The 12939-nt window shown below is 37.1% G+C and overlaps 1 protein-coding gene across 2 annotated transcripts in view; it reads left to right on the top strand.

Moving 5' to 3' along the window:
• LOC100485787 (glycerol-3-phosphate acyltransferase 3) overlaps positions 1 to 11408 on the top strand; it is a 56141-nt gene extending 44733 nt beyond the window's left edge. For both annotated transcript variants that reach the window (XM_031903462.1, XM_002939586.5), the window contains exons 7-12: positions 1475 to 1590; positions 3539 to 3594; positions 5027 to 5112; positions 8508 to 8636; positions 9978 to 10057; positions 11116 to 11408. In XM_031903462.1, the coding sequence (XP_031759322.1) occupies positions 1475 to 1590; positions 3539 to 3594; positions 5027 to 5112; positions 8508 to 8636; positions 9978 to 10057; positions 11116 to 11230 (582 nt within the window). In that variant the 3' untranslated portion in view covers positions 11231 to 11408. The remainder of the gene's footprint in view (positions 1 to 1474; positions 1591 to 3538; positions 3595 to 5026; positions 5113 to 8507; positions 8637 to 9977; positions 10058 to 11115) is intronic.
• The last annotated feature ends 1531 nt before the right edge of the window (positions 11409 to 12939 follow it).

Below are 12939 nucleotides of genomic sequence, written 5' to 3' on the forward strand. Positions count from 1 at the left end.
TGTATCTCACTACTTCTCGTTTGTGTAATTATATATTCTTGGCTGACTCCTATGCTCCTCTTAGAGCAATAGCTTGGTCACCTAACCCACTCTCTCTTTTTTTGCTTTGGTATGATGCCTCACCCACTATCAAGGCTGTTTCCATGCCTTAAATTTTTTTTTGTCTTGCTGTGCCTTATATTTGGAATTCCATCCCGGAATTTCTTTTTTTTAACAGATTCTTCCTTTAGTCTCTTCAAATATAAATTGGAAGACTACCTCTTGGAGCACAAGCATAACATTTGACTCATTTCTGGCACTTCTAATGGAGTGACTACTTGTTAATACGATATAGATAAAATGACCCCTAAAGTTGCCCCTTCCCATTCAAAAATTTACCTGAGAGTAATGTTCCACACCTAGAACTTAACCTTTTATTAAATATGTTTAAAATTTACTCTTACCATTAAAACCTCAGTCAGTCATATGTCGTCATTTGCATAAATTAGCTCAAATCTAGTAGGGAGATGTGGTGGTGACAGAGACAAAGACAAAGACCCCCAAAAAACAATAAAATGTAGGTTGTCAGCCAGTAGGAGTTCCCCCAAATATGCCCTAAACTCTATTGTTAAAAAAATATCAGCAGTTCTAGAGCTAACTAATTATATGATAACCCCACCATGGTCTGAAATGAAAACCCATATACAATCAACCAGCATAGCTTTAAAACTATGCTGCATACAGAAACATGACGCGTTATCAAGTACCGTTATCAAGAACAGGGGTTACAAAGCAACAGCAAAAAACTTATTGAAACCCCAAAAATTGACCAGAGGCATAAAATCTGAATCAAAGCCACATTTCCATGTTAGTCAAAAATTTAAAATGGGTGTGTCCCCTAATCCAGGGCAGTGCTATCTAGCCAATAGTCACTGAAGCCCATAGACATGCTGGTTATGTATGATATCATTTTTAATCTGGCCATTGAGCATATACGAAGACAGCTAACTGGCCTAATGTAAAAATCATGAGGGGTGTAGAGGCACCATGCCTCCATGCAGCTGTATACTTTGGAGGCAGGCCAGTAAAGCATACAACTTTGGGGGACCAACACTTGCCACTGCATACATTGTTAATAGGCTGGAAAGGCACATGGATCACAGAAGTGATATTAGTTGTAGTACCACTGTGCTCTACCTGATCTAGATGATGAAGCACTAATATAAAGTAACATACATGTTATGTTGAGCATGTATAACTGATTAAAATGAGGGGTCTGTTGTTTTTTTGGGAATGCTTCAGTCTAAAGTCAGATGAAAGTCTGATTGTGAACCCAGCCACCATGCAGACAAAATAAATGCATTCTGTGTAGATAGGAAAATACTTTGATACTTTTTAGTTTAATTCAGTTGAATTTGCAAGCAGGTTTTTTTTTTTTAATTAATTATATCCATAATGATGTAATCATAATATTGCTTTCTTGGTGGAATTTCAGGTTGGACAAGTTCATGGGGGCCTGATGGGAATTATTCAGAGAGCTATGGCAAGAGCTTGTCCTCATGTATGGTTTGAACGATCTGAAATGCGAGACCGCCATCTTGTGACAGAAAGGTAGAGATACACAATTTTAGAAAAAAACATTTTCACACACACATCATCTTATGATAGCTAAATTAATTTTTGTTAGTGTTTTTGAAACTGGACACACATAAAGAAGATCTAAATCTGGGCCTCTAGTTAGCAATACTGCCTGGAACATGATCCTCTGGGGAGACAGCATTCCTCAACATAGAACAAGAAAAGTAAGCATTTGGCACTCAAATGCAAAATAAACCTGGAGCTAGTCCCTCATCATTGTGGGCATGCCCCTTTGATAGGTGGTACAACAACCATTACCCAAAACTTTTAAATAGCTAAAACTCATTAAGAACATATAGACATTATAAGTCCATGAAAAAGTCCTCAGTTGAAAAAGAGTTAATGTTCAGTATTAAAGCACTTGAAAGGAGGAAATTCACCCTAGAATAAAAAAAAAAAAAGGATGAACAAGTGCCAACAACACAATATTAGTAATTGCTATCCATATTAATGTATATACATAAGGTTTTCTGGGCATGATTTGTATTCAACGTTATCTGAAAAGTAATTGTTTATTCATGAGGGGTTGGCATTTTGACTATTGAACACTTGCACATTAATGGTTGATGTATCACCTGATGAAGGAGCATGCCCCCAAAACATTGTTGATCTTGAGTTACGCAAATTAACATTAGGAAAATGCACAGTGGAATTCCTACACTTTAAAAAGGCTTTTGTCTGTGTCTCTACCAAGGCCAAAAGCGGATTCCGAGAATCAACACTGTATGGCACTGGCCTAAGAGGGCAATCAGACTATTCCCTGGATCGACTTATTTGCTTATTACTTATAGCTTATTGCAGTAAGCTTGTATCTTCTCATTTCCAGACATGCATTTTACCCTCTTTTGAAACTACCTAATCTATCTGCCAGTATCAATGCTTCTGGGAGAGAATTCTACAACTTTGCAGCATATACTGGTGAATAAAGCATTAGCAATTTCTTTTTGAAATTAAGTGTACCACACTCAACAGGTGTAGTAAGAAATAACTGATTTTAATAAACAAGCTCCAAAAAACTCCATCTTTTATATTCCTCAGGAAAAAAACCCACAAAAGTGAGCAGTGCAAAACCCAACCCCCAGTATGAAAATTGGCACAAAAAAGGGGCAGATGTTACCATAGAAACCAAAGTAAACTAAGTTTGTGAAAAAAATATTATATAAATGAAAGTGTAAAAAAATCAATAAATCAAACTAAAATAATTGTTAACTATACAGGAAGGTAAGTAACAGAGACAACTAAATTGAATGACTTCTGGTGGTATGGGTTTATGGGGGTTTTTGTTCCAGACTCCCAGGTGTCCCCTTTGTCTGTTGAAACTGGGCAGAGCAGAACCCTCTTTATCTATTGTTTCTGTTTGTGCCACATTATAAATACTTGTTTACAATAATAATTAATGATAATAACTAATGATAATCTCTGAAAAAATGTTGTGCTATGCATGCATCCATTCATGGAGGTTTAGGGGATACCTGGGAGCTTGGAACTAGATGGCAAAAATGCTAAGTTAGCACACAGAAACACAAACACAAAAATGAAAAAGTCAATGCTGGTACATAAATGCCCGGCCACACAAATGACCATTAGCCTTTAGAAAATAATCATTAACCGCTGACAGAAAAAAATACAAATAAATAATAAAGCACATTTGCAAAGAAAGTTCCACTCTGTTTGTAGAAGGATTGTATTGTATTGGAGGATAGTAGGGATGTTATTAGGTAACTGGAGGTTATGGTTGGTATAAATTGTTAGGGATAGATGGGATTTTCTCTTAATGAAGTACAAAATATGGTGAATTGTATATTACTCTTGTTAATCTTTTGGCTTTAAAAATTATTAAAACCATCTTACAGTTCTTTGCTTTTAGTTTACTATACATTTGTGATAATCTAAATGCAGTACCGTTTTATTTTATTAACAGGCTTAGAGAACATGTATCTGACATATCAAAACTGCCAATTCTTATTTTCCCTGAAGGTAAGTGGAAGCTGACTTTTGTATGTTACTGTACTAAGGTTGTTTCCTTTGCTCTAACTACAATGTGTTTAGGTGGGCACGTCCACTTTTAAAATTTCATCTAGCAACAACTAAAATATTTAATAACGGCTGTCTGTGCTGGAGCTCTTGTTTCATCCTAATCTAATTTTCCCTTTCAACCTCCAAAATTTTTGGCGCTTACCAATGATTATAATCACTTAGCTAAGACTCGGGCTGGTGCTTCTGTTCATTAAAACTGCACCAGCCTGGGGTACTAATGCTGCCATCTTCCTTAATCTTTCTGGATCTTCTTTAAACATGAGTCTGGGAATGCATGCTTGCTACAGTGAAAAGCCTTGTTTATAAGCAAAAAATCGGCTTTTTATTACTGTGCATGCACAACCAGCCTGGGTCCACAGAGAACAAAGAAGCGGAACAATATTGGAATGTGGTGCTCCTAAAGAATTACCCCAGGCCAGTGCAGTTTGAAGTGAACAAGAGAAAAGGCCTGGGTCTCAGGTAAGTCATTATAATCACTGAGTGGTGTCTACAATTTTGGCACCCCCAGTAATTATACCTTTCCTTCTTCTTTAACCAAATTGTTAAATGCATTTTCTTATTTCAGGCCAAGAATCTATTAACATTTCTGAAATGTTCTGTAATTAAAGATAAACCAGCATAGAGATGGAAAAGAGGAAAACAGGAAAAAAGAAAGAAAAAAAGGGAAAAAGAAAACATAGAAACATACTTGTGGTTATATTTAAGTGATTATGCCATCACACTTTATACTCTGTGTTTATAATCTGTGTTGATTATAAATTATAAAGTGTAAAAGTGTATATAAACCAATCATTTTACAATTAAAGTGCAAGCGTATTCACTTATTGTATTAGGGCTGTGACACACAGGGAGATTAGTTGCTGCGCGACAAATCTTCCCGAAATGCCATCCCACCAGCTAGAATGTAAATCGCTGGTGGGATGGCATAGCTGGGCTGCGATTTGCCAAAGTCGTGGAAGTTTCCTCTCAAGGCAACTTCCGCGACTTCGGCAAATCGCGGCGCCACGTATGCCATCCCACTGGCGATTTACATTCTAGCCGGTGGGATGGCATTTCGGGGAGATTTGTCGCGCAGTGACTAATCTCCCCGTGTGTTACAGCCCTTACTGAAAAATAAGGTGCAGAGAATATAGAAAACCTTTTTTTGCTAGAGTAAACAATTCATTCTGAATTTAATCTATCAATGAAAATGTAATTAATGAAAACAGTGAACTTTTCTATTATTTTCATATTAACTTTTAATTACACCAAATATATATTAAAACAAAGTTAGTTAAATCCTTAACTATTGTTTTTTTTAGTAACTCCTGGCATAACTCTTGTAGGTTTTGTAGATCACATTTAAAATGTTATGTTTATTTATCCACTACAGGAACCTGCATCAATAATACATCTGTAATGATGTTTAAAAAGGGAAGTTTTGAGATTGGAGGAACCATTTACCCAGTTGCAATAAAGGTAAAATGCCACAACAGAGCATTGTTTACATTTGTGATCAATTTGCTATTTATTATAAAGAAAAAAATAACAGACACACTCTTGTAGAGAGTGTTCTGATCAAATTAAAGCTGGCTGTAAACATTATTTTAGCTGCTGACTCCAGACCAAGAAAGTAGGATATGGGATAGTGTTCAGCCAGATCTCAAGCAGGTTTAATACATTCTCTGGAGAGGTCTGTATAGGACCATATAATGGTTCAGTTGTTAGCTTGGGGAAAATTATCGAAATTATAGTGATTAAGGGGAAAGTCGGGGGGGTCACATTGGGCCAAGATTTCAATGCACATGGCTGACATACGGACCTGATCTAATCCTGACAAAGGGAGGGTTACCCGCACAGAAAGGTTGATGCACAGATGATCACAATAGAAAGGGTATGCTCCCCTCCTGCATAAATTATGGTGTGTATACAGCTCCTTTTAAGTATTGCTGAACTGACTTGCACCATTCGTTTGACCACACCAGTGCACATGCACTCAAAAAGCAATGATTGCCATACATATTAGTGTGTGTGTGTATGTGTGTATATATATATATTATATACAAACCGGATTCCAAAAAAGTTGGGACACTAAACAAATTGTGAATAAAAACTGAACGCAATGATGTGGAGGTGCCAACTTCTAATATTTTATTCAGAATAGAACATAAATCACGGAACAAAAGTTTAAACTGAGAAAATGTACCATTTAAAGGGAAAAATATGTTGATTCAAAATTTCATGGTGTCAACAAATCCCAAAAAAGTTGGGACAAGTAGCAATAAGAGGCTGGAAAAAGTAAATTTGAGCATAACGAAGAGCTGGAAGACCAAATAACACTAATTAGGTCAATTGGCAACATGATTGGGTATAAAAAGAGCTTCTCAGAGTTGCAGTGTCTTACCAGCGAAAAATTGCAAAGATTTTGCATCTATCATCATCAACTGTGCATAACATCATCCGAAGATTCAGAGAATCTGGAACAATCTCTGTGCGTAAGGGTCAAGGCCGTAAAACCATACTGGATGCCCGTGATCTCCGGGCCCTTAAACGACACTGCACCACAAACAGGAATGCTACTGTAAAGGAAATCACAGAATGGGCTCAGGAATACTTCCAGAAACCATTGTCAGTGAACACAATCCACCGTGCCATCCACCGTTGTCAGCTGAAACTCTACAGTGCAAAGAAGAAGCCATTTCTAAGCAAGATCCACAAGCTCAGGCGTTTTCACTGGGCCAGGGATAATTTAAAATGGAGTGTGGCAAAATGGAAGACTGTTCTGTGGTCAGACGAGTCACGATTCAAAGTTTTTTTTGGAAATCTGGGACGCCATGTCATCCGGACAAGAGGACAAGGACAACCCAAGTTGTTATCAACGCTTAGTTCAGAAGCCTGCATCTCTGATGGTATGGGGTTGCATGAGTGCGTGTGGCATGGGCAGCTTGCATGTCTGGAAAGGCAGCATCAATGCAGAAAAATATATTCAGGTTCTAGAACAACATATGCTCCCATCCAGACGTCATCTCTTTCAGGGAAGACCCTGCATTTTTCAACAGTATAATGCCAGACCACATTCTGCATCAATCACAACATCATGGCTGCGTAGGAGAAGGATTCGGGTACTGAAATGGCCAGTCTGTAGTCCAGATCTTTCACCTATAGAGAACATTTGGCGCATCATAAAGAGGAAGGTGCGACAAAGAAGGCCCAAGACGATTGAACAGTTAGAGGCCTCTATTAGACAAGAATGGGAGAGCATTCCTATTCCTAAACTTGAGAAACTGTTCTCCTCGGTCCCCAGTGTTGTAGGAAGAAGGGGAGATGCCACACAGTGGTGAAAATGGCCTTGTCCCAACTTTTTTGGGATTTGTTGACACCATGAAATTCTGAATCAACATATTTTTCCCTTAAAATGGTACATTTTCTCAGTTTAAACTTTTGTTCCGTGATTTATGTTCTATTCTGAATAAAGTATTAGAAGTTGGCACCTTCACATCATTGCGTTCAGTTTTTATTCACAATTTGTTTAGTGTCCCAACTTTTTTGGAATCCGGTTTGTATATATACACCTATATAAAAATGATGCACTCACTTACTGAGGAATACGCCTGGGTAGACACTGTAAAATAGCTATAAAAGTAGTATAGAAAGAGCAATATAGCTGCCACAACTCCACATACATTATACTGTAGAACACAAACTGCTAAATTTGTATATCTTACCCAGAAAAATACATCAAAGTGCACTGCAGCATATAATGTTACTGGTATCCATCCTGTAATGAAATGGCATAAGGTAAACCCTGTCCATCCCACAACTATTTATTAGCAGCTACCCAGAAAGGAAGCCAAATTGATAGCATCATTGAGGTCAAATACGGTAATGTTCTGAAAAACTAAATATCAATCTCTGTTTTTCTATCAATAAATAATGATATACTGTAAATTTTCACCTTGTTTCATCTGACTACAGAAACTAAATAGGCCAAAAATGCTTGTATATATGAGGCACTGTTTTGCTTTCTCTGCATAGCCCTGGGGCCCTTTTAATGTGCCTCTATTCTATTGGGTAACATGCAGAGCGTCCTACCTATATAAAAATGGTCACACAAGCAGATAATGACATACACAACCCCTACTACTAACAATTAAAAAACTCCTTAATGGGAAAATGTTATTTCCTATTCGCCAGTATAAATCATAAACTAAAATGAGTGAATCTCCCACATGATTACATCCCCTGGGGTTAAAAATAAAAAACCTTACAATTATTAATACTGAAGGGGCTACTGCCCCTTACTGCGAATCAATGATTTTAAGCTATTGTTTTCTTAATATTTTGGGTCCTATTACATGCATACTGGTTTTCTAAACGAAGGTCTTTTGGTCTTGATAATTTTTGAAGATGATGATTCCTGGCAAGAGCATGGCTCATTAATTCCCGTACCTATACTTTGAAGTCTGCTTGAACACAGCCCCTGTTATTCTACACATCTACATGATGTCCTAGAACTTTTTGGGGAATATCCTTTAATGTTCAACACACATGTGCAACAAACTGAATGTATTTATAGATATACAGAAGGTATATTTTAAAGTATTTAATTTGAAATCTATTGCCATCTTAAACTAATTGTAACAGTCTACAGAGATGATGTAATGAGGCAATTGCTAGACCTGCGAACAGGGGCTTTGAAAGCTGCAAAGTTTTTAAACTTGAGACAATTTTTAAACAACACCCATGAAATGAAATCTTTCAGTTAACATCAAAGAAGAACATAAATTACAGTGAAATCAAAGGTAGATCTAAGTTTTGACCATTAAGACTTCAGATTCTAAATTATACCTGTTATGTCTGTTATGTCTTTGCAGTATGACCCCCAGTTTGGTGATGCTTTCTGGAACAGCAGTAAAAATAGCATGGTGAGCTATCTTCTGAGAATGATGACAAGCTGGGCCCTTAAGTGCAATGTATGGTACCTTCCTCCAGTGAATAAACAGGTATTGTACGTTCACCCATTGTTCCAGTGATTGTATATGGCAAAATTATGCATTGCTTTATTTTTTTCAGTCCATGTGAAGGAGGCATATATCGTATATACTCGAGTATAAGCCGATCCAAATATAAGCTGAGGTACCTAATTTTACATAAAGAAACTGGAAAAACCTATTGACTCGAGTATAAGCCTAGCATGGGAAATGCAGCAGCTTCTAAGTTTCAATAATCAAAATAAATTTCAATAAAATTAGGATCTATCAATCTTACTGAACAAATACGTGCAGGGAATCAGTATGCAAGATACCAGGCTCCCCCCTACTGCCTCCTCTAGCAGGGTCTCCTGGAGAAGTAATCACTCATTAATGCCTTGCTCCTCAACCTGTCTATCAAAAGGAGCACATCATAAACTGAAAGGATTCAGCTTGAGGTTTACTTCAAGGAGCTCCCTCTCCCTCCCTCCTCACCTCAATAGCATGCAGGCTTGATGTTCCATTGCCTGCCTGCCTGCTTCAAACAGTTCCATTCCTGCCTGCTTGTAAAGGCTCTCCCTCCCCCTCACCATTAGACACAGACACCTGAGAGCAGGGAACGTGTGATGTCACGCCGGGGGGCGGGGCAAGGAACCAGGAAGGAGCGGCGCACACAGGGAATCGGGTAGCAGAGGGTGTTAGTTGGAGGGACTCGAGTATAAGCCGAGGGTTAATTTTTCAGCACATTTTGGGTGCTGAAAAACTCGGCTTATACTCAAGTATATACGGTACTCACTTTCTTAGTAGTTTTAATATTGATAAAAGGGTTTTTTTTAACCAATAATGCAGCATAATTTCCCATAATTTCAGTTGGTACTCTGAGTTGTGCCCAACACAATTCTTTACAATGTGTCAAAACGGAAGCCAACTGCACCTACTGTTCTGACACACATTGGGTACAAGCTGCTGTTAGCATTGTTAGTGATTGCATCACTTCCAAAGAGAGTTTTGAAAACAGTTTGTTCCAATTCACTGGGTAATCTGCTATGGAAACCCATGCAATCTGCTATGGGATGACAGTAGCTCCAGGGTTCTTCAGTGTCAATAGGCACAGTTGTGCACCATTTATCTGCAGATGATGCACTGGTAACTATGTTCAAGTGCAGAAGCATGTTTGGATGCAAGTACCTTAATGAATTCAGTCAATATGCAATCTTCGTTCTGTCCATTGTGCCTTTTTCATTTCCGTTTTATGAATTCATTAGCTTTGCAGGTGTTCTTATTTTCTTCTTCCCTGCTTGGCTCATCTCTTATTTTCCTTTTATTCTAATAACTTGAAACTACTGTATTTGCTAATCCAAGTTTGTATGATAGGAGGGTGAAGATGCTGTTCAGTTTGCCAATAGAGTGAAATCTGCTATTGCCAAACAAGGAGGACTTGTTGAGCTCTCATGGTAAGAACAATTTACTAGCCTATTAAGATGGGTCTATTCTTTAAAGGAGAAGGAAAGTCAGTTTGGCATGTTACTGCCAATAGATTTGCCACATTAGTGCCACCTAGAACAATATATTTATTCTGCAGCAAGCATTACCATTCCTGAGTAAAGAGCCCTAGAAGCTTTCTCCATTTGCTTAAGACAGCAGCTGCCATTTTATATAGCTTCCTGTTGGTAGTCTAGCCATTATAGCTCAGATCACACATTCCTAAGGGAGGTGGGAGGGAGTTCTTAGAATTCTTATGGGAGGGGGGAACAGGAGAGGAGAGAACTGTGCAGACCCTGGTCACAGGAATTAAGGATTTTTCTGAGAGAGGAAGTCAGACACCTGAACAACATATTTACAAAAAAAGAGACAAGAAATCCTGTGGTTTTTTTGATACTATGTGCAGTGTTTCTGTGAGTGCTTATGGCTGTATTTACATAGATCTTTCTGATTAAGTTTACTTGGTTTTTACCTTTCCTTCTCGTCCTTTAAATTATACTTTAAAGTCTCATTGCCTTTGTTTGCTCCCTTCTCCTTGTAGCTAATAAAAGAAACCTCTGTGCACTCCTGTGATGATGTCTGTTGCATTCCATTGATTATGTCAGGTATAGTGATGAGCAAGTCAGTTCCGTTTCGCTTCACCATAAAATTTCCGAAATGCAAGAAAATTTGCTAAGCGGCAAAAATTTTCTGAAACACATTTGTCGCCCGCACCCAGTTTTGACATAAGCACGCCCTTTTTTTGACGCGCGACAAAAAAAAATCCGCACAACAAAATTTTCAGCGCCAAATTTTCACCAAAGTTTCGAGAAACAATTCACCAATGGCGAAATGTGAAAATTCACTGAGAATCCATGCCTGGCAAAAAAATTTGCTCATCACTAGTCAGGTATAGCAAACTAAATTAATGGAGTACAAAAGACATCATCACAGGTATACATCCCTTTATTCTGACAATTTGTGTGTGAGAAAATGAATGTATCAAATTGATATTAATGGGTCAGAAAACATTTTGTTTATCTGTTTACAGGGATGGAGGACTGAAAAGAGGCAAAGTTAAAGACTCATTTAAAGAAGAGCAACAGAAAAATTACAGCAGGATTATTGTAGGGGAAAATAAGTCTTTAAAACCAACAACCCACTGATAATCTTTTTGGTGTTCTTTTTTGGACTCTTAAAATACCTCTGATTTTGCCAGAATAGCTTTCACTGAGGCACAAAGAATACTTTTGTATTGTATTTACTTTTTTTTACAGCTTGAACCACCATCTTGGATGCTGCATAATTGGATTTACCCTATGTTGGATGAATATGAAACTTTTACAATCATTTAAAGGGGTGGTTCACCTTTAAGGTAACTTTTAGTATGTTATAGATTGGCCAGTTCTAATCAATTTGTCAATTGGTTTTCATTATTTTTTATCGTTTTTGAATTATTTGCCGCCTTCTTCCAACTCTTTGCTGCTTTCAAATGGGGTCATTGACCCCAGCAGCAAAAAACTCTTACTCTGTGAGGCTACAATTTTATTAATATTGTTGCTTTTAATAACGTATTTTTCTATTCTGGTCCTCTACTATTTATTTTCCAGTCACTCATTCAAACCACTCCCTGGCTGCTAAGGTAGTTTAGATCCTAGCAACCAGATAGCTGCTGAAACTCCAAACGGGAGAGCTGCTGAACAAACAGTAAAATACCTAAAAAACTACAAATAATAAAAAATGAAAACCAACTGCAAATTATCTCAGAATATCACTCTCTACATCATGTTAAAAGTTAACTCAAAGGTGAACAACCCCTTTAAATTTTTTTTTTTTTTTGCTTTGCTAAGATTAATTTTTCTTAGGCACTGAGTAGTATCTTTTTTTTTTATTATTCCAAAAAAATATAACTATTACATGGAAAACTGGATACTACATGGACATCTAGAACATGTAGGATATAATATCTCTACTTTAAGAAGATTTGTATACAGGTATGTGATCTGTTATCTAGAAATCCATTATACAGAAAGCTCTGAATGATGGGAAGGCCATTTCCCATGGACTCCATTTTAACACAATAATTGATATTTTTAAAAATGATTTCCTTTTTCTCTGTAATAACGAAAGAGTACATTGTTCCAACTAAAGTAAAATTAATTCTTATTGGTAGCAGAACAATCCTATTGGCTTTAATTAACATTTAAATTCATTTTAGTAGACAAAGTATGGTGATTTAAATTACAGAAAGACCCCTTATTCGCAAAATCCCAGGTCCCAAGAATTCTGGATAACAGGCCCCATACCTGTAACTAATTTTTGACTTAAAGGGAATGCAAAAGAACACCCTGTATTGTTGAAATAAATGAAACTGATTTGCAACATTGCAACACTGTGATCACTAAATCTGCATAAATTCATTTTTTTAGAAAAATTATCTGAATAAAGGTCTTTGCATTTGACTATCTTTATAGATTTTAGGCTCAGTGTGCAACCATAAGAAACGTCTCAGTTTTTTCTTACATTTTATATTTATCCATCTTACAAGCTCCTGAAATCGAACAATTCTTTGTTCCCGTTCCTATATCTTATAAAGGTTGTTTTAGTAATTGATGGACAGGGCCTTGAGGGTTAACCTGTTAATTTTTTTTCCCTAAACACTCCAGACTTCTCATGAAGTTACAGAAATGCAAATGACTATATGTATTTATGTTACAACATCAATTAAAGGAGCAGTATACACCTAAAACGCTTATACTAAAAAATCAAAACAAACTAGAAAGGTAAGTTTGAGAACAAACTTCATATTGGTTTTAAAATCGTGAAGTCACTGAATGAAATCTGATCTGTTGTTGGCTCCACCCACTTTTTCTAA

Source organism: Xenopus tropicalis, chromosome 1 (assembly GCF_000004195.4).
Source record: "Xenopus tropicalis strain Nigerian chromosome 1, UCB_Xtro_10.0, whole genome shotgun sequence".
NCBI classification, from domain to species: domain Eukaryota; kingdom Metazoa; phylum Chordata; class Amphibia; order Anura; family Pipidae; genus Xenopus; species Xenopus tropicalis.